Here is a 21590-nt window from a genome sequence, read left to right as displayed (position 1 = left end):
CCTCAGTTCTCATTTCATGAGTATTGTTTTACTTTTTTATATTTGCTTTGCAACCATGAACAATTCTGCATAATAGAAATGCATTATATGCAGTACTAGTACAGCTAGGCATTTGGTACACTGGTTTTCCCCAATGTATGAATCAAATCTCCAGACTTCCATAAAGAAACTATTGTAATAAACTATAATTCTAGTGCCTTACAGTGGCACAACATAGAGCAAGAAGAAAAAGTACCAAGCCAAAATTGAACTTTTTGCTGCTGATCCTCTTTCCACTTGCTGAATTGCTTATTCATTTTATTCTTTGTAGTTGTAGTATGGTTCAAACTATTTGGAAACCATCCAAGGAAAACAGGTGAGACAAACAGCTGTTCTGGAAAGCAACAAGTTACAAGCTACAAATTGAAACATGATTAAATGTCTTGCTGAAATATATGCAAATCTACAGCAAATATTCTGCAGCATTTTCAAGGCTGTGCAATAACTTGGGAAACTTCCATATGTAACACATCCCCAGTTATATCATTCCTTATCAATTTATTCCATGCTACTATTAGCCTACCTTATCATATTTTTGAAGTTATTTATTTGTGTATGAGTCAGAATATATAAACCAAATTCGGATGCACTCATTTTGCATCTGAGCATTTCTTTCACTCAGAAAGGCTGGGTAAGTGTTTATTTTAAATTTTTTGGTTTGATAGAGTGCGCAAGGAAAATCAATTATAATTATGCTGTTTTGATTAGCAGTGCTATTGCTATGATCGTATTTCAGTTGACGTGAATCATTTTTACGACCTCTAGGACTTTGGCTCCAATGGCTTTCTTCACATTTCCTGTGGGTCTCCTGACCCTTCTGCTGGTTTCATCCACCTGGGCAGATGAGGTGAATATAATTCTGTTGTTTGCATGTGAGTTGCTGCAGGCATACACATGTACGTGTGTATCATTGTATGAGAGAGACTGCATGTGTTTGTGCTGTTTACATTCACAAGATAGATATAACTATATACAACTACCCAGTTTGATAAACACTTCAAGTAAATAAGTGATTGTAAAAGTATCACATATATGGGAATTTACATTTTAATGGCTTTGAATGCTGATGCATTCACACACTCTGTTCATAATGTTATCAATGCATCATTTTTTACTGTTTGTATTGATGGCCATTTTTGTCTCTTTTTAACCTCTGTACAGGGTCTGAAGATAGGTAAGTGCAGTATATAAACTTTGGCTTTCTTCTTGATATTGTGATATCAATAAAATATATTATATAGGTTACAGCATGATTCCAACCAACTCTTTAAAGCTCTTTCTGATGAATATAAAACAAATCCAGAACACTTTCAGGACATAATGCACAGTACATTTAAACAGCAAACAGCAATGCAACCACTAGGGCAGACAGAAGAGAGGGGAGGGGAGGGTAGTCAGAATAGTTTTAGTATGTGAATGACAAGAATGAATGCACTCAGTGTATATGGTGCATGACGCAACAAGGAAGCGGTTAAGAGTGAGAGATTGATCTCTCTCTTATGGAGCAATTTAATGATACTTTGATTCTACTAGATATACATATTCATGACCAATTCATGTTCTGTGGATTCTGTTAAATGAGGTGTTATGCAAAGTTAAAATAATTGCGTGCTGTCACATCAGTATATGCATTATAAAACAATTTGATCTGGATGTACCTCTGCACAAGGCTGTGACACTGCTGCTGGCCTTTTATTCTGGATTATGTTTCCTGTCACTTTTCCAGTATGTTTCCAACCACTTTTATAAAGTGTTTATTTTGTGATTGTTTGTTTACTGTCAATAGAAATAAATGGCTGTGAAAGCACATATTTCTGTCAGTCAGTAAATTTAAAATGTAGGACTTTAAATTTATCCATCTTGATATATAAAATGTGTTTATTAAATGCAATGTTCGGTGTTTTGACATTTTATTCTTTTAGTAGGCAATGGTAATTAACAATAACAAAGTATTCATTCAGGTCTCTAATTACAAGCAAACCCCCCTTTCATAAACCTTTGTAAATGTGGTGTATGAAATAAAGGTACAGCTCTCATTCTCAGGGATATAATGCACCCCTTGGCCCTTGTTGGCTCTCTTGCAGGGTGGTATATAATTGCCCACAGAATTTTCTCTCATTGGATTGATTTTGCAATGTAAGCTAATCACACAAGAGTGATTCCTTTTGTCAATCAAGCACCCGCTGTCTGTCTGTCAAAGCTGCACAAGTCTCTTGCACAAAGACTGTGCATCTGAACTGGTGGACTGCAGGGTGAAAAGAGGCAGACTACAACTTTGTAAGGACGTGCATACCTGTCTGCATAACTTACAGGTGCATGCATTTGCAGAGGGTGTCTAGGAAACTGGACAGACTTAAAATGCATTCATATTAGGAGAAAAAAATAAAATAAAAAGGGGGATCAAAAAGGAGGCATCCAATTTGAAAATCAATAAATAAAATAAATAAAATTACATCAATAAATAAGTTAATTAATTAAGCAATAAATAGATAGATAAATAAAAGTCAATCTCATAACATTACACACTTATTCTAAGAAATTACTGAATGTATAAGGTCAGCTTGTATTATTTATGCAATGAGAATTTGATGAGTACTTTCTCCCATAGAAAATACCTTTGAAGAGGATCTTTCTGTCTCAACCTTACTTGAGAAAGCAAACCGGAATGTAGGTAAGATGTTACTTTTCAAACAAACATTTTATTACTTACAGTATGATTGCCATCTCAAATCCCAGGTTAAATAATGTTATTGCACCTTTAAGCAAACAACCATACCATAATAGCTTCTAAAAATACCCATTTAATATGTAAAATGTCAATAAACCACAAAAAACATAAGTTCCTGTGGCAAATTGTATCTGTTAAGCAGCTATATCATGCAGTAATTATGTCTTTACTCAAGAGAAAAACGAAAAAAGAAAAAAAAACAGGAATCATGTGAAGTTCATTTGAAGTTGAATTTCCCTAAAATTTTACCTGCACCATAACTGTCTCTTGATGATTTTTCTGCCAAACCTCTGTATTAGCTGTTTTTGTGCCAAATGGGCTGGATGCAGAGATGCTGATGCTGACAGTTCTATTCCATTACTTGGATGCCTGCTGGTAGTCTGCAGGTGAATTAAAATTCGCTGCAATCATGAGCATTCAAAGCTTTTTTTGTAGCAAAATGCCAGACAGTACGTGCCGATGACGGTTGATATCACAGACATTCTCCAATTCTTTCACCACACACCAGTTAGCTGTGATACTGTGACGCAATATGTCTCCCCAGTGTGCTGCTTATTATTCTGGTCGGTCTGTGTGTTCCTCCAGCTTGACTGCACAAGCCTGTGAGAGTGTGTCGGCAAGAACATGCAGACATACCGGCCAATCTAATCCTGAGAAACATTGCCATTCAAGCAGCTCAGATACTGGCTCGTAACTGAAAGGACTGAGTTAATATGCATAGCAGTGTTCCAAACGATATACCAGTGGCTTGTGTTTGGCAAGGACCATAGGTAGATTTGCTATTAGGCATAGGATGGCAATTGCTTGGGGCCTTGTGACTCAAACCTTCAGCTTGAGGCCTTGTGAATCTAGAATTTAGTTTTAAAAAATTTAAAAAACAAGGACTCAGTTAATACATATAGCGGTGTTCCAAACAATATACCAGTGGCTTGTATTTGGACAGGGATGCTAAGGTACCTGCTAAGCCATTTTTGAGCAATTTGTAGTATGAGGTGTACACTCTAAGAGGAAAATACTATTTTGTTGGCATTAAACTGGATCAGCTTAATGAAATAATTACGAGACTTAACAGCAGAATGCATTTTCTAATTTACTTGTTTAGTTGTATGAGATCTAGACCTGAGCATGTGCATTTTCAAACAAGCCAGATTATACACATTTTGCACAACCATGATAGCTGCAGTCTATCAGCCCATGCGATTAAAATGGATGTTGGTTTCTCACCAGAGAAAGCACTTAATCTTTGTATGTCTTTGGTGGCATTCTTGTTGGAATGAAGATTGATTTGATGGCAACTAAGGCCCTTGTTGACTACTGTATTGTATAAATATTAGATAAGCTCTTACAATTAACATCAATACCAAACTAATGATAAAAGATATTTTTGAAAGAAAATATTATTGGTCAGAGTCTAAATAATGTTGCAGGAAGCCACTGAATAACAGCAGAAACTCTCATTCTCAATATTTCTTGATAGAATGCATTAAGCCAAAACAAAGGGTAGTAGACTTTTATAAATTTGCAATAAGCCATTATAATTAAAGCTAGAGTTAATTATATTGCGCTTGATCGTGCCTTCACTGACCTTTTCTTCTATTTTTCAAGTACATGACCCCAATGAGCCAACCATTGTGGATGACATTGCCATTGTCTCTGAGAAGAATGCAGACCCTTGTACATATCGTGGTTGCCTGTGGCCTAAGTACTCTGATGGGATAGTTTATGTGCCCTATGTCATCGCCAACCAATACTGTAAGCAACTTATTTTAAATTTTAATTTGTAATGATATATATGCATTATATATACATACAGTACTGACAAAAGTCAGAGACCACCTTTTTTTTTTTACTTTACATTGAATACAGCCAAGTTATTTATTTTTCAATGTCAGAAAAATGCAGCAAACATATATTTAACTCAGAATTACACAAAAAACTCAATACAAATATCAAATATTTTATTTTTTTGTGTCCACCCTTTGACTTTATTACGACTTCAGTTCTTTATGGGAGACTTGCTTAAGAAATCTGCAGGGATATTTTTTCCATGCTTCATTTAAACACCTTCAAAGTTCAGTCTTAGAAGTTGGTTGCATTTTCTGCTTCTCTCAATCCAAGTAATCCCAAACACATTTAGTGATGTTTAGGTCTAGATTCTGGAGTGATCAGAACATTGTTGATCAACCAGCAGGTTGATCTACTTACTGGTGTGTTTTGGGTCATTATATTGCTATAAAATGAATTTGGTCACAATCGAACGTTGTTAACGAATATTGCATGATATGTTAGAATTTGTTTTTATTTATCAGCATTAATCATGCCTTCAATCACCACCAAATCACCAACTCCAGATGTTGTTATACAACCCAAAACTTCTCCACCATGTTTCGTCTTTCATTTCAACATACATACTGCCTTCTCTTACTTTTGAAAATCTCAAATTTAGATGCATCAGTAAATAAAACCTACACATAATAGCCACACATCCTTTCAGAACCATTGTCTTCTCACAGTGGAATGACTTACAGAGCTGAAGTAAGAGTGGAGATAGATTCTTTCCCATCTCTCAAAGATAAAATCTTGAAATACTGTCTTTTTGATGGTGATACTTTTTGTGGTCTACAAGCACTGTTATTAGGAGTCCCATTTTCTCAGTATCTTGCAATCATTTGAACTCTAGTTTTGGCACCTATTTTTCTTTGACTTTCATCTCGCTTATGCAGTTGAATTAACTTATGTATAATTGCATCAGAAATATCTTTACATTCACATGACAAAGAAATCTGCAAAGCCGCTAAGGTGTGCTTGGGTAGTTTGTTTGAATGTTAGAGTCACTCTTGAAGGCAAAGGGTTCTAAGATAATATCATTGACACTAGCAGCTTTTGTTGGGAGGATACAGCTGTTAAATATATGTTTCCAGCATTATTGTCTGACACTGAAAAAAAAAAGCATAGAATGGATTTGACTGGAAAATGGATAAACAAAAGTGGTCTCTGACTTTCCCACAGTACTTCATATGTGTGTGCGTGTGTATGTGCGTGTGCGTGTGTGTGTGCGTGTGCATGTGTGTGTGTTATTTTTCAAATACTTCATGCCATGAGTTCTTATATCAATGTGGAATACATCATGATGGTGTTTTTTTTTTTTGGCATTTCCCATATTGACTCTGAAAGCATCCCGTGAGTTATCCATTATTGAGCGTGGGCTTGAGTCCTTTGCTTCCTCCACCTGCATACGTTTCATACGCCGCACCAATCAGAGAGACTATGTGTACATCCAGTCTCAAAACGGGTGAGTAAAAAAAGACAAAAAGTGTTTTATGATACTGTTTATGGGACAGTGTAAAATCTGGTCCTGGTCACCAAAATGGTCTCTGATTTAACTACAAATGGCACTAAGCTATTCCATACAACTCTCAGTGTGAATGCCTTACTAGTAACAGCTCAAAACTTACTAAAACTAATTAAAAAGTCTTTTTATGCAGTTGACACTGATTTGTGCTTTGTGCTGCACACTGAGGCAAATTCAGAATCTGTGTTACTTTGTACAATGGCTTTTGAAAATTCAAAATATGAAATATTGTATTTCAAATTTGAGTCTTTAAACAGTTTGTAGTATCCTCTCAGAAATTTAAAAAGTCTTCACAATCTCTCATGGTAAATATCATGTTGAATATTCATTATGACACTGTTGGTCATGGTATTAATTCAAATTTGTCCTAAAATTGTAGACTCCCGTATTTTTCATAATGTGTTTATTAATGCGTTTATAATTAAAAGACAGCATTTTCAGTCATGAAAGATTTCTTAAGATGTGGAAGAATTTTCGTTAAGTTAATATGAAAAAGAATTCATTGTTATTGGTTTACCCTTGTTCATAAACAATTATGGCTTCATAGCTTATTCATTCCAATATAAATATTTATTAATGGTATTGCTAACAATTTTTCTAGAGAAGAGCAATAAGTTCTCTTAACAGCAGAACTGAATCTCAATTTAATAATATACTTATAAAGGCAAACTCTTTTACTATCAAGTTTGTCCTCCAGTGTGTGTTGCTGAGTCCTCCAGATTGTTTTCCAGGTGTTATTCATATGTGGGGCGGCTTGGTAATGGCCAGGTGGTGTCTCTAAGTCGTCAAGGCTGCATCTACCATGGTACAGTACAGCACGAGCTCCTGCATGCTCTGGGCTTCAACCACGAGCAGACGCGCAGTGACCGTGACAACCACATCCGCGTCCTCCTGCAAAACGTTGTCTCCGGTGTGTACAGTATCGGTACTTCCTCTTATGTACAGTCTTTTTGGTTCCTTTTTTTTGGTTCTGCCATGCAATGAACAAGAATGTATTTTCAAATATCATTATATGGCTGTGTTGAGAAAAAAAAACATCTTTCTAGTTTGACATTCTGACTGATTTGGCCTTTAGAATCCACGTGAAAATAATTAGATTGTGGTTGTAAGGGGAGTACATTCAAAATAAATATTTTAGTTAGAAATGCTAACAAGATTATGTGAATTGTAATACTGTATATAGAACCATTAAGTTGAATTATCAGCTGCTTTTAGATCCAATTAGAAATGCCTGGTAATAGTATCACTTCTTTGTTTCAGGTATGGAACACAATTTCAATAGAATTGACACCAACAACCTGGCGACTCCATATGATTACAACTCTGTTATGCAGTACCATAGGTCAGTGAAATCAACATTACTTAAGAGTACTGTATGCACTGTACAATACACACAGTATGAACTATGTGCTACTGCAATTCTTTCTTATACACTTGACTACTTTATTTGGAATACAAAAGCAACATTATCTGCATTAGTGTTTCTATTAAGGATGTTTTTAACTAAAAAAAAAAAACAGTGGAATGCACTCAAAAATGTTTTTGCCTTCTCACTATTTTGGGTGACTCTTGTGGGAGGAATCCTCACCTTATGTTTGATCCTTTCTTTTAACTCATGTTGCCATGGCAACTGACAGGCAGGCAGGCAGGGTGATGAAGCAAAAGAAAATATGTTTTTATGTTTTTTTTTTAAGCCTTCATGTGAATTTGGACTTTTTAAAAATGGATTTTATCCAAGAAACAGAAAATCTTATCAATTTCTACTGTTATTATATTCATACTTCACCAGACCTTTGAGACTATGTTTCTATAATAACAAGCATATAAATATTTTAATAACTTTTAGAAAATTGGAAAGCATATTAGAATCTATTTAGATTTAACACAGCCACTTACGTGGATTCCATTCCAGTATATTCCATTCATTTAGCAGGGAAAATTGCGATTTGTGGCCAGTGACTGTGTGTGATGTATTCTGCTCTTAGGATATGACATTAAATGTGCATAGCATTGATGATTTGAGTATCTTCAGCATTCCTTCAGAAAAGGGCAGTTTACATAATTTAACAATGTATGATCATTGTCACCAGCTATTATCACAGCTGATGGTCAGTAGCAATGGTTTTGATTTATGCTAGGGCAGCAGATTATTTGTCATCATTGTGATCATTTGTGTCCATCTTTGAGACTGAAATTGTATTGAACATTGACCCCATCACTGGCTCAGTTGTCATGACAGCATGCAAGAACATTCTCATCTCCCTTAAATCAATTGTCTTCTGCGTTAAGTGCAAATGACTCTACTTCAGCGATGCAATCTATTATCATTCATGTGTTTGTATGTTTTATGAGTGACAGAATTTAGAATCAAAGATGAGTGATGATGGATGGCGGGTGACAATGTAACGATATCCATTAGGCAATCATATGTTGCCAACCTGTAAGCTGCCCTTAATAGCTCTGTTGACATCAGTCCTTCATCCATCCATCCATTTATGCATGTTAAATGCCAGCTCAGAGTGCTAGTGGCTTGGTGAGAGGGTCAGAATCTTTACTGTGCTTTTTATTGTTGTAGGTATGCCTTCTCCAAGAACAACCAGCCAACTATGGTGCCTATCCCAAACAACAATGTGGAAATTGGGGCAGCCACACAAATGAGTTACAATGACATCTTGAGGATCAACAGGCTGTACCAGTGCTGTGCGTATACTTTCTGTCAAAATATAGGTTTCACAAGGTAACTGTATGATGTTAATTCAATAGTGTTCTACACTTGATGAAAGATTAATATCAAGGTTGTTCAGGTATAGGGGCCTTGTTTGTGTATAGTATGTGTGTGTGTGTGTGTGTGTGTGTGTGTGTGTGTGGAAGAGGCATGACACACACACACACATAGAATGAGCTCCATAATGTTTGGAACATAAATATAATCTGTCTGTGTGTCATGCATATTTTTAAAAAAGCCATTTTGTTTTGTTTATTTCATAGAATGAAACAAGCTGTATGAAGTCCAAACTGAGGAATCCCCATAAATTGCTCCAAAGACGAACTTTCACTTTCTTTTACAGCATATGTTCAGTGCTGACATCTTTCCTTTTATAGAAATGTGGGGGTACAATAGAGATCTGTGCCCAATCCCAATAAACCTATATATCTGCAAAGAAATGTTGAAATTGTGTTTTTTTCCCCTTCACTTTTGGTATAATATGTTTTTATTGTTGCATTATTGCTGCCAAGTTGTGTGATGAACCAAATGTTGGTGTGAGGCTGAGGCATGTTTTTAATGCCCTCAACTTCATCTACATGGGGACCTCCTAACTCCCGCTTCCCAAGATGGTAGCCACAGTAGCGCATTTCTTCCCTGGCCCACTCGCATTTCTACAAGGAGTGTTGTTATGTCATGTAGTTTATTCAGACTGTTTGCAACTATGCTTGGAAAATAAATATTGGTGACTCAGAAACAGACAAGGAATTATAAATACCCAGCAAATATCCAGCAACACAACACAGAAGTCCACACACCAAGCACACCGGCTGCTCAGGCTCAGGCCTGTACTTATCAGCTGAGCCCTCCTGGGAGAAGCTCTCCTGTTGTGTCCTTCCAGATGATAGATTGTTTATGCAGGTTTACATTAAGTTTGCATTTTCCTTGGCACAAAGAGGAAAAGACTGATTGGTCATTATAGAGTTACAAAACCCAATGGCAGGCAACTCTTTGCTAGGCAGATATGTTGCTTTATTGACAGTATAGAAAAATTCAGCACAGAGGTTTAACAATATATATCATTATTCTTTTATTTACGACATGCATTGAGAAGTTTTAAAGAATGAAGTAAGCTTAAACATTTTTATTGCTTTTAGATTAAGCATTAAAATGATAGATGCAATAAAAAGATGCAAGGACATTTTCTTGAGATACCAGTCCTGAATTACATGGATTTTCCTGTTTCAATGCACAAAAGAGATAACAGAAACAAATGATTAATATTCTGGATATGAAATGCAGTATGTGTCTGAAACAATGTGACAATAGACACATTCACCATATTGTAAAACATATTCATGCACCTAGTCTGAAAAAAACATGGATTTCCTTTACCTATTCTCAAGTTCATTTATCAAGAAGGTAACAGCATTTGTGTGGATGAGGATTTAGAAAGATGAGACATTAACACGTTTGAATATAAGGTGTGATTGAAATGGTGGTGCACGTACCTGAACTTCAATATAAGAATCACTACAATTACTTATGATATACTGTATATTCCTCAGTAGCATTCACTGAAGATAACATACAATATTATGTCTGCTTATAAAAAGGACAAAGTGTGGTCTAATATGAATGAATATAGACACTAGGGTCATTTAAATCATTGAACAGGTATGCCAGTTTTTCCTTAAAAAATGAGATTAACACATAACAATAAAATGAGGGGGAAAAAAATTAGATTGATATGACAAATCATACCATGTAGAAGGGTCACAATAAAATCATGCTGATTTGAAAATAACAGATGTACCACTGTCTGACTTTAGCTGTGTGTATATAATGCAGTTTTAAAGCAGCATTTACTTTATTGGCTTAAATTGTCAACGCTAACAACTCTACAAAACTCTTGAATTGCCATTACTTTGTTTTCATAATGAACAGCAGAGATTGAAACTTCCTAAATCAAAGTGATTACTTGCATTGTAGCCACATGAATTACAGGCTAGGCAGTGAGTGTATTAACAGTGTATACTCATTAACTAGTACTGTAGCTTACTGTTCTGTGCATCTGCTTATCGCCAGACTCCCCTATTGTTATTTTAAGCTGTGGAAGGTGTTTGTCTCTTCCTAGTTAACCCAGAGTGTGTTTACTGAATGATTGACATGTGCGAACAAATCTGTTCTCCTAGATGATGCTATTTAGTGTAAACCTGCTGCTCTGAAACATGCTGCTCTTAAAATGTATTTTTCCCAGAGGCATCTCAGCGTTCTGGATTTAATTATTTTGTCTGTTGCCTGTTGTACTGCTGTTGCTGCTCTGATTGGTTTCTACTCCCTTTGCCTCCCTCTGCTGTTTACTTATTTAACGATAAAGCTATAAAAACAGCATATCATGCTTTGATGAAGAAATCCGTTTCTCTAGTTTATGTTTCTCTGACAGCTCTTATCTCGGTTTGGTCAATAAAATAATGCTTACCACACCCATAGAGCTTATTAATCCTCAGAATGTCAAGGCGACTCATCTGCTTCCTTTTTCCAATTTCCACATTACTGTTTGGAATGGGGATAATGGTTGGCTCCCTGTTTTTGGAGAAGGCATACCTAGAAATGATATTAAATGTGTTTTAATATTTCATTATTTACTGACTGCATTAATGTAACTTTCCTTTGGAAATATCAGTTATTTGAATGATTTGACAGATTGGCTAAATTGGAATTTAACATGTTACAAATGATTTCTCAGCATAGGCAATAATATTCTCATTTATTCTTATTGATTATGTTAGTGTTACCAGAACTGCCAGTGCACATCATATTACTGTACATCATAGAATTTTGTCTGACCTCCCATAGTGCATGACAGAGCTGTAGTCATATGGGGTCCCTAGGTTGTTGGTTTGGATTTTCCTGAAATTGTGCTCCTTACCTGCAGGAAAAAAAATGACAAGAAATGATTATGCTGTTGTCCCCATTTCTGCTAAAGCACTATGGTGTTGGTTTGACCGAGTAGTTACTATTGAGCAATGCAATGGCATGGGTGATGCCACTGGCCTTTATTCTGCTTTATTTCTCTTCCTCCTTATTTTCTTTGGATATAAAAGATTTCTGTTGTTTAGAGGAACATTTCAGACTCAATACAAGTGTATTGGCCCTTCCTTGCCATCTGGATTTGTAGCTCGTTCCACACAGTTGACATTCTGGGATAATATCCAAACCATGCCTTAATTTAGCCAAAAAGAAGACCATCTGTGATTCTGCCTATTGGACAGAACTGGATAAGTTCACATGGTCCTTTGTCCTCAGTGTGGTCTTCATTAATATAATTGAAGCTGCACTTAGTGTCTTCTCATCTCTATGGCAATTATTCCAGTATTGAGATTCTAAAGGTTATTACTCGTGCACTGTGCACTACATGCAATGACATTCTTGGTATATGTTACCTGTTTGTGGGGCTGATACAGTCCAACTAGCTGTATAAAAGCTGTAGTAGAAGTTGGACTGTTTCAGTCATGCTGTCGTATAGTGACTATAATACCTGGTGTTTGTAAGGAACTAAATGTTACCCCACCCAATAACAGAACTACTTTTATATTAATGCTTTGCATCAACAAAGCATCTCCACTAGTGGTACAGGATTGCCACTGGTACAGTCCAACTTATGCAATGGCTTATGTAAATCTCAATTAAACATGGCTAATAGTCTGGTCTCTTGGATGGGGTCTGTCTCCGCACCTCATCCCCTTGTTACAGGAGTCCCACAGGGATCTGTACTGGGGCTTCTACTACTCTCCATTACAGTAACACCAAATATCTTGGTTCAGTCATTAACTCACATGGCTTCTCTTATCACTGTTATGCTGAAAATACACAACCCCAATTCTCTTTCCCCTCCCCCCTCTGTCATTCAGATCAATGACAGAATATCTGCCTGTCTGGCTGACATGGATGACCAGGCATCACCTGAAGCTCGACCTCAACAAGACCAAGCTGCTGTTCATCCCTTACAAGACCTCCCTACTACAGGAGCTCTCAATCACTGTTGATGGAACCACAGTGACTGCCTCTCACTCTGCAAAGAGTCTGGGGGTGGTCCTGGATGACCAGCTGGACCACATGGAGCACATCAAGGCAAAATCACGGTTCTAGAGATTCCTCCTGTAAAACATCAGGAGGATTCAACCATACCTGACCACGTACTCCATCCAGCTACTTGTCCAGGCTATGGTGATCTCCGGACTACTGCAACTCCCTCCTTGTAAGCCTGCCAGCTTGTGCTGTCCAGCCGCTTCAGATGATTCAAAACACTGCTGTCCGACTTGTCTTCAACTTTCCTAAATTCTCACGTCACTCTCCTGCTGAGGTCACTCCACTAGCTACCCGTTGCTGGCAGGATCAAGTCCTGACCCTCGCCTACACTGCAGCCAACAGGAAAGCCCCCGGGTACCTACAGGACATGATTCAATACTACAAGCTCGACCACTCCGCTCTGCTGCAGCAGGGCGATTCACACTCCCTGCCATCCGGGTGAATGGCTCTTGCTCGTCCCTACCACGGAGCTTCTCCACCCTAGCTCCCCAGTGGTGGAATGATCGCCCTGTTCCTCTACAAACCATTCAGTCATTGCCCATCTTCCGCTGTTGCCTGAAGACGTATCTCTTCAGACTATACCTGGACTAACACTACTGCAGGAAACTCCTAATCTAGAATCACCCTTATTACTTGTATCCTTTTATTTTGTTCCTGTAGCACTTTCATGTTATACTTGTACCTCTGTCCAGCAATTATATTGCACTTGTTATCTTGGTGTTGTAGCTCGTTGTCATGCCTCCTAGTTTGACTAACCACAGCATGCTGACCTTGCCTATGCTTACTGTGTGAACAGGACTTAATGAGTTTATGGCTATGAATAACTGTTACATAATGAGTATTGTAGTTGTTCCAATGACCTTTGGTATGCACTTATTGTACGTCGCTTTAGATAATAGCGTCTTAAAAATAAATGTATTGTAATATAATGTACTAGTTTGGCAACTAAAGCAAAAAAAAAACCTATTTCCTGGCTTCTGTGGACATTCCGGTTTAAATCTGAGAAAAGGAGACGGTAGAAGCACATACCTGGGATGATGTTCTCATACAAGATACGAACATGCTTATCACGATCGCTGCGTGTCTGCTCGTGGTCGAATCCTAGGGCGTGCAGGATTTCATGCTGGACAACCCCATGATAGACGCAGCCCTGGCGTTTCAGAGAAACCACCTGACCACCACCCCGTCGGCCCACATAAGAGTAACACCTGGAATATGGTGAAATAATGACCAGTGCTTTTCATGAAAAGATGATGTACTGTATTATAATACCAGCTAGAAATTGAATAAAGTGCAGTGCAACACAAGGCAAAATATCAGAGGGGTTCAGTAAATTTAGAAAAACTTTATCATTACTGTAACACTTTAAAATGAGGGTTTAATTAGTTGATGAAAAAAAATGTACGTAGATGTAAACCCTAAAATGTGTCATTTTGTGTCTTTGAGACAGTTGTTTATCAGAGTTGTGAATAAGCAAATGTACCCTTCAAGGGACTGGATGTTCAAAAAGTCTTTCTCTCTTCTGTGTCGCCTGAAACGGATGCAGGTGGAGGAGGCAAAGGACTTCAGCCCACGCTCAATGATGCACCTTTCTCTTTTTGCTATTGGAAAACAATATGACATCACTCAGCTGGCCCTAATGCATAGCAAGTCTAACAAAGGAAGATTAAATAAACATAATATTTAAACATATTTAAACATAATAAACATTACACTAATCACAGCATGAAGCCTGTAATACTGTCTACTGTCATTGCAAAAACTGCTGGCTTCATACAAAGTCAATGTAGTTAATTTATGTGTTGAATAACAGTATTTCAGAAGAGGTGACTTACAGTACTGTTTGGAGATTACATAGGGTACATAAACAATCCCTTTTGATGATTTTTTCCACTTGCATCCACGGGATGTGCAAGGATCAGCATTCCCAAGATCAGTAGGAATGGCAATGTCCCCAATGACAGTTGGCTCATCCAGTCCTTGTCCTTAGAAAAAACATAACAAAACAAATTGGGACTGACTTTCCTGAAGAAAATGCAGAATGAGTTTGCTTTGCATCAGAGGACATGGTTCTTGGACTGTTGGCAGGTGATGGAATTTGACAATGGAACAACTTCCAAATGGAGTGTCAGATGACCATTGTGAATTTATATATATATATATATATATATATACATATATACACACACACACACACACACACACTGCCTGCCTCTCCTGCCTCTTGCCCAATGCATGCTGGGACAAGCTCCAGCACCTCCTACAACCCTGATTAGGAATAAACTGGTATAGATAATGGATGGATACACACATATGTATGTCCACTGTCCACTTACCCAAATTCTTGTTTGCTTTCTCAATTAAAGTTGAAATATCACTTTCGTCTTCATCCAGACTGTTGTCTGTCAAAGAATTGGCAGAGAATCATCAGATTTGTTGAAAAATTGAATAAATAAATGAAACACACATTGCAAAATAATTCAGTTTCATGATAATTCAATAGTTTAAAATATGTGGTGAAAAAGGAATTAATGGTAGTGATAATTTTTTCAATTGACAGAAGAGCCTAGGAACATAGTCACATGTGATTATAAAGCTGCACTGTAACAATTGTTTTATTCTTTCCATCTTTGTAATGCTTTATTGTGATTGCATTTCCAATGTATTTACTTGGTAAACACCTACAGTTATCTTGCCAAGTCACCCTTGCAAAAGAGCTTTTGATGTCAATGACACTGACTGATTCAAAAAGGTTAAATAAATAAGTAGAGGAACCTACCATAGATTGGGTCCTTCTCCTGTACAGAAAAAATTTCAGAAGAACCCTGCTATATAAATAAAAATAAAAATGTTTTGGGGTATATGATTGTACAGTGTTCAGTCAGATTTTTTGTAGACAGCTATCAACTAGTTCACAGCTATCAACAACTTCACTCTAGTGTTTCTTTTGCACCTCTACATCATGAACCTATGCACTTGTTGTACGTCGCTCTGGATAAGAGCGTCTGCTAAATGCCTATAATGTAATGTAATGTAACTATGTATTAATTGTATTTGCACGTGTATTAAACATGAATGCTTAATTGGATTGTTCTATATTTGCAGGAATGTTCAACCATGGGAAGTAGTTCAACATGCAGGGAACTGGGACTGAAAATATCTGTATACCAGCTCAATGAAGTTAAGCTGAATCGGGTGGTTTTGTGTTTGGAGTACAACAAAAATCTTCCAGCACAATGGGTAGCTGGATGAGAAGAAATACAGGATGATTTGATACAAGACAGGTGTATAAATACACAGAGATCAGTTACACAAATCATTTATTTGGCTGACACTCAAGCCAATGAGAAATTATTAGACCACAAAATATAGGCGATTGGAGTGCAAAGGGCTAAATAAATTTGACAAATAACTAGAGCAATCAGACCCAGTGTTACTCATCTAAAACATGTGACTCTGTAACATGTATTAATATTATATATATTAAAAAAAACATTACAAGTTAAAATGATTCAATTATCTAATAATGGTAAATGTTTATATTTGTAATAATTGTTCTTACCTCCGAGGGGTAACAGTGCACTGCCGAGAGCACCATGAAGGCGAAGGTGAGCCAGAGAAGAGATGACATGATGAAGAAGTTGTGGTCTTGGCAATTTGTCCCACTATTACTGTATGAGAGCCCCGTAATTTATATGGGTAAACTGGTCATGTGTTTTCAAAAAGAGATGTTGCCTAAGGGTATGGCTAGCCTCAAAGGTTTCAACAGAGTCTAGAAAAACCGTTTTTTAACGGTTGACAGAGTGTGGCACAGTGGGTAAGGAACTGCGCTTGTAACCGAAAGGTCGGAGGTTCGATTCCCGGGTAAGGACACTGCCGTTGTACCCTTGAGCAAGGTACTTAACCTGCATTGCTTCAGTATATATCCAGCTGTATAAATGGATACAATGTAAAGTGCTATGTAAAAAAAAAAAAAAAAAAAAAACCTTGTGTAAGTCGCTCTGGATAAGAGCGTCTGCTAAATGCCTGTAATGTAATGTAATGCTGAATAAGACAAGAATGTGTCATTACAAAAATAATAAATTCACAAATGTCCCCACACGGACACAGGGTGAACATGCAAACTCCACACAGAAAGGCCCCAAGCCGAGATGCAAACCCACAACCATCTTGTTGTAAGGCAACGGTGCTACCCACTGCACCATAGTGACACCCCACTTATTTAGCTCCATCATGCTCCATGCTAACCCATGTTAGAGAATTTCATGAGGTTATAATGAGACAACTACATTTTATGAAATCAAGTTCATCAATACAGGCAATGCATTAATAAAACCAGTGAAACCAATACTTTTTTGCTTGGTTAATAGAATATCATGATAAATTACAATGTAAATGAGTGCACGAATCCATTTGTATTTTAATATTTTAATAATTAATTAAAACATACTTTAAATACTTGTATTTATTTATTGTGACCTACATGTAAAAATTGGTAGGCCAAATCTTTGGTATGCCACATCTGTCTGTGTTTTCTCAGAAAAACATTATTCTATGATTAGATTTCATGTTAGTGTCAAATAATCACACCAGTTCACATTGGGTAAAGACAGTTCCTCTTTTACACAAACCATACTTTCCAGTGAATGCAGAAAGAGACCAGCGTTGCATTGCAAAATTTGACCTGTGGTTTTGTCAATATTTTGCAGATACCTTACAGACTCATCCTTAACATAATTTTCTATTTAATTTAGACATAAATTAACAGTCTATTAAGGTATTTTCTGAGTGCCTTTATAGAAGGTAGTTCTAAATGGAAGGGATTGTGATATGATACTCATACTGTTCATAGACACTGATACTGGGGTTGTGGAGGATGCAAAAAGGTTGTGCTGCCAACAGACAGCTGAAAATATTTGCTGGATATTTTGTAGACTGTCATAAGGGGCAATTGTTGAAAAGTAAAAAAAAAAAAACATAAATAAAAAATAAAGTAAATTTTTGTATGAAGGACTGTCAGGTCCGAAACTTTCTCCCATAGAAAACACCTTTTAAGTGGATCTTTCTGTCTCAGCTTTATGCGAGAAAACAAATTGGAATGTAAGCAAGACGTTACTGTACCTGCATACCTGTATTATTTCCAGACAGTGCGTGCCTATGGCGGTTGACATACACACTGCATTCTCTTCACCATATACCGGTTAGCTTTGATACAATGACACAATATACACTACATAGCCAAAAGTATGTGGATACCCGAACATCACACCCACAATAATAATACTACTAATAATAAAATTACTACTACTACTTCTACTACTACTATTACTGCTGCTACTACTACTACTGCTACTACTAGTACTAGAACTACTACTACTACTACTACTAATAATAATAATAATAATAATAATAATAATAGCTTTATCTGTATAGCACCTTTCATACTGAATGCAGCTTAAAGTGCTGTACAGAAATAATAGAAGCAAAGGAAGATAGAGAAAAGCACAACAACGATAGTCAGATATACAAGTTAAAACATATGTGCTTGTTGAACAAAACCATCAGCATTGATATGGAGTTGGTCCCCTCTTTGCTGTTATATCTGTCTCCACTCTTCTGGGAAGGTCATCCGCTAGATTTTGGGACATGGCTGCAGGGATACACTTCCATTCCGCCACCAGAGCATTAGTGAGGTTGGGCACTGATGTTGGGTGAAAGGTCTGGCTCACAGTCGGCATTCCAGTTCATCCCAAAGGTGTTCAATTGGGGTGAAGTCAGGGCGCCAGTCAAGTTCTTCCACACCAAACTCGGCAAACCATTTCTTTATAGATCTTGTTTTGTGCACAGGGACATTGTCATGCTGAGCAGGAAAGGGCCTTTCCACAAAGTTGCCACAAAGTTGCAAGTGCACAGTTCTCTAGAATTTCATTGTATACTGTTGTGTTAAGAGTTCCCTTTACTGAAACTAAGGGGCCTAGTCCAAACCATGAAAAACAGGCCCAGACAATTATTCCTCCTCCACCAAGTTTTACATTTGGTACTATGCATTCGGGCAGGCAGTGTTCTCCTGCCAAACCCAGATTCATCCGTGAGACTGCTAGATAGTGAAGTGTGATTCATGACTCCAGAGAATGTGTGCAGCTGCTGGGTCATGGAAACCTTTTTCATGAATCTCACGCTTCAGCACTCGGTGGTTCTGTGAGCTTGTGTGGCCCACCGCTTCATGGCTGAGCTGTTGTTGCGCCTAGACGTTTCCACTTCACAATAACTGCACTTACAGTTGATTGGGGCAGCTCCTGCAGGGCAGAAATTTGACAAACTTACGTGCTTTGTCAAGGATGGCATGTTATGACAGTACCAAATTGAAAATCACTGAGCTCCACAGTACGGCCCATTCTACTGCCAATGTTTGCCTATGGAAATTGCATGGCTATATGCTTGATTTTATGCACCTGTTATAAATGGGTGTGACTGAACTAGCCAAACCCACTAATTAGAAGGGGTGTCCACATACTTTTGGCCATGTAGTGTATCTCCCTGGTATGATACTTATTATTCTAGGTCTGTCTGAATAAGCTTGATTGCACACGCATTTTAGAGGATGTCAGCAAGAACATGCAGACACACCGGCTAATCTAACTCTGAGAAACATTGCCATTCAAACAGCTCAGATACTGGCTTGTAACTGAAAAGACTCGGTTAATACATATAGCAGTGTTCTGAATGATATGCCAGTGGCTTATACTTAGGAGGGAGCAGGGACAGGGCTACTATGGTATCTGTTAAGTCATTTTTGAGTGATGTGAAGTGGCAGGTGTACACTCTAAGATGAAGGTGCTTGTCATTTTTTGGGAAGGAGAGTAAAGCAGATTAAATTAATGAGACAATTTTGAGATTTAACGCTAGAACACAGGTGCTAATTACATGTTTAGTCATAAGAGATGTGTGCATGTGTTTATTTTCAGACAAACCAGATTATACAATTTTTTCACTACCATGGTAGCTGCAGGCTCCCTGCTGATGGGTCGGCCCATGAGATTAAAATGCATGCTTGTATTTCATCAGAGAAAACATATTTTCTTTGTACAGCATGTATTTTCTGGGGTTCTTTTTGGAATGGCGATTGATCTGATGACAACTAAGACCATTGTTTTTGCCATCCAATGCTGGCAGAGACAATATCCTTCAATGAGTTATAAATCATTGAGGGTGGCTGGCATCCTTGACTTGCATACGTTCTACACACCACACAAATCATAGAGACCATCTGCACATTCAGGGTATGTATAGCAAAGACAACTACGGATTTATAACAAAAGACAGTGTCAAATCTGGTCCTGAAAGCAAAAATGGTGTCTGCATTAGCTGCAAATGCCAACATTCAGCTCCATGCATTAACAACTCTTCTCATTGTCAAACGTCTTCATAATAACAGCACAAAACTTGCTAAAATTATTTTTCACCTACACTTATGTCTTTTTGTGCTGTTGACTGAATTTGACCTCAGAAATTACACCCCATTTCCCCCAAGTTTCTCATATGTTTCTACAGGTCTTTACTGCCTGCAAAAAAAATCATATAATGAATAAATTATTTTTTCATAATGCACACAGTCTAAAATTATCACCAGGCATAACATCACATTTACTAACTTCAAACATTTTCTTCACCCTCAAATTTATTCTCAAAAATATCAGTTAATTTAAGTACTGCATGTCTAATATTTCTATAAATGTCATTTATGTAAATGTGAAAGAGCAGATATCCCAAAATGTATCCTTAGGGAACATAATTTCCTACAAACCCCTGCCTTGACATGATTATTCTTATCATTATCCTTTGTACTGCACACTGAAGCAAATTTTAAAATGCTTTGAGTCTTTTCCTTTAATGGTGCTTTTGGTTGCTCACTTTAGTTGTTACTTTATACAACGGTTTTTGAAAATTCCAAATATGGACTATCATATTCCCAGTTTGAGTCCCTAATCACTTTGTAGCACCCTTTCAGAATTCCAAGACAACTCCCATTATAAAAATGTTGAATATTCATCACGATGCTGTTTTTCAAGGCATTCATTCCATCATTTGAAAGTTAAACTAAATTGGCTGCAGTATCCTTCATTTAATTGCAAATACTTTTGATTGTATATTATCAAATGCCTGTATTTTCAGTTATGAACGATTTTTCATAAACCGTTATGGCATGATATCTTATTAATTGCAATATAAATGTTATTCATTTCTGACTGTCATTATATCACAGAAAATTAAATATTATTCATTTTGTATACTGTGTTAAGTGCTCTTAACAGTAGAATTGAACCACGGTTTTATAATAACAATATATTTATAAAGGCAAATTCTTCTGTCCTCCAGTGTGTGTGGCTGAGTCCTCCAGATTGTTTTCCAGGTGTTATTCATATGTGGGGCGGCTTGGTAATGGCCAGGTGGTGTCTCTGAGTCGTCAAGGCTGCATCCACCATGGTACAGTACAGCACGAGCTCCTGCATGCTCTGGGCTTCAACCACGAGCAGACGCACAGTGACCGTGACAAACATGTTTGCGTCCTCCTGCACAACGGCATCTTTGGCGTGTATCTTTACCTCCTCTTATTCACAGTCTTGTGGGTACTTATTGCCATCCTGTGAACCCGCTATGAACAAAATTATTATTTA

The 21590-nt window shown here is 37.3% G+C and overlaps 2 protein-coding genes across 5 annotated transcripts; one reads left to right on the top strand and one right to left on the bottom strand.

The window, feature by feature from the left end:
- The first annotated feature begins 557 nt into the window (after positions 1–557).
- LOC118228268 (high choriolytic enzyme 2-like) lies at positions 558–21578 on the top strand. 2 transcript variants are annotated; one of them, XM_035419659.1, is made up of 10 exons: positions 563–670; positions 805–886; positions 1201–1213; positions 2648–2710; positions 4373–4519; positions 5942–6059; positions 6851–7029; positions 7380–7461; positions 8695–8819; positions 9108–9284. In XM_035419659.1, coding segments are annotated over exons 2-10 (798 nt in total). In that variant the 5' UTR covers positions 563–670; positions 805–817; the 3' UTR covers positions 9110–9284. The 2 variants fall into 2 exon arrangements, with proteins under 2 accessions (XP_035275551.1, XP_035275550.1); XM_035419660.1 differs by lacking the exons at positions 6851–7029; positions 7380–7461; positions 8695–8819; positions 9108–9284 and adding an exon at positions 21326–21578 and having other exon boundaries at positions 558–670.
- LOC118228267 (high choriolytic enzyme 1-like) lies at positions 9834–16593 on the bottom strand. Of its 3 annotated transcripts, none has more exons than XM_035419656.1 (9): positions 16478–16593; positions 15695–15743; positions 15252–15317; positions 14751–14900; positions 14399–14516; positions 13945–14123; positions 11674–11755; positions 11306–11430; positions 9834–10062 (listed from the first exon to the last, which is right to left on the bottom strand). In XM_035419656.1, the coding sequence occupies exons 1-9, from the start codon at positions 16544–16546 to the stop codon at positions 10049–10051; spliced, it is 852 nt and encodes a 283-aa protein (XP_035275547.1). In that variant the 5' UTR covers positions 16547–16593; the 3' UTR covers positions 9834–10048. The 3 variants fall into 3 exon arrangements, with proteins under 3 accessions (XP_035275547.1, XP_035275548.1, XP_035275549.1); XM_035419657.1 differs by having other exon boundaries at positions 15695–15740; XM_035419658.1 differs by having other exon boundaries at positions 15695–15713.
- Positions 21579–21590: the final 12 nt, after the last annotated feature.

Source organism: Anguilla anguilla, chromosome 5, assembly GCF_013347855.1.
Source record: "Anguilla anguilla isolate fAngAng1 chromosome 5, fAngAng1.pri, whole genome shotgun sequence".
In the NCBI taxonomy this organism is placed as follows: Eukaryota; Metazoa; Chordata; class Actinopteri; order Anguilliformes; family Anguillidae; genus Anguilla; species Anguilla anguilla.
Note: the sequence above shows the minus strand (reverse complement) of the source record. Positions and strands in the feature narration are given on the sequence as shown.

What these genes read in the sequence shown, in the direction of transcription:
- LOC118228267 (XM_035419656.1), bottom strand. Translation starts at nt 16,546, where the DNA reads ATGTCATCTCTTCTCTGGCTCACCTTCGCCTTCATGGTGCTCTCGGCA. An exon ending in GGAGAAGGACCCAATCTATG is followed by an intron (nt 15,318 to 15,694) that starts GTAGGTTCCTCT and finishes ATTCTTTGACAG; the next exon opens with ACAACAGTCTGGATGAAGAC. An exon ending in GAAAGCAAACAAGAATTTGG is followed by an intron (nt 14,901 to 15,251) that starts GTAAGTGGACAG and finishes GTTTTTTCTAAG; the next exon opens with GACAAGGACTGGATGAGCCA.
- LOC118228268 (XM_035419659.1), top strand. Translation starts at nt 818, where the DNA reads ATGGCTTTCTTCACATTTCCTGTGGGTCTCCTGACCCTTCTGCTGGTT. An exon ending in TGTCATCGCCAACCAATACT is followed by an intron (nt 4,520 to 5,941) that starts GTAAGCAACTTA and finishes TGACTCTGAAAG; the next exon opens with CATCCCGTGAGTTATCCATT. An exon ending in CCTGCAAAACGTTGTCTCCG is followed by an intron (nt 7,030 to 7,379) that starts GTGTGTACAGTA and finishes TCTTTGTTTCAG; the next exon opens with GTATGGAACACAATTTCAAT.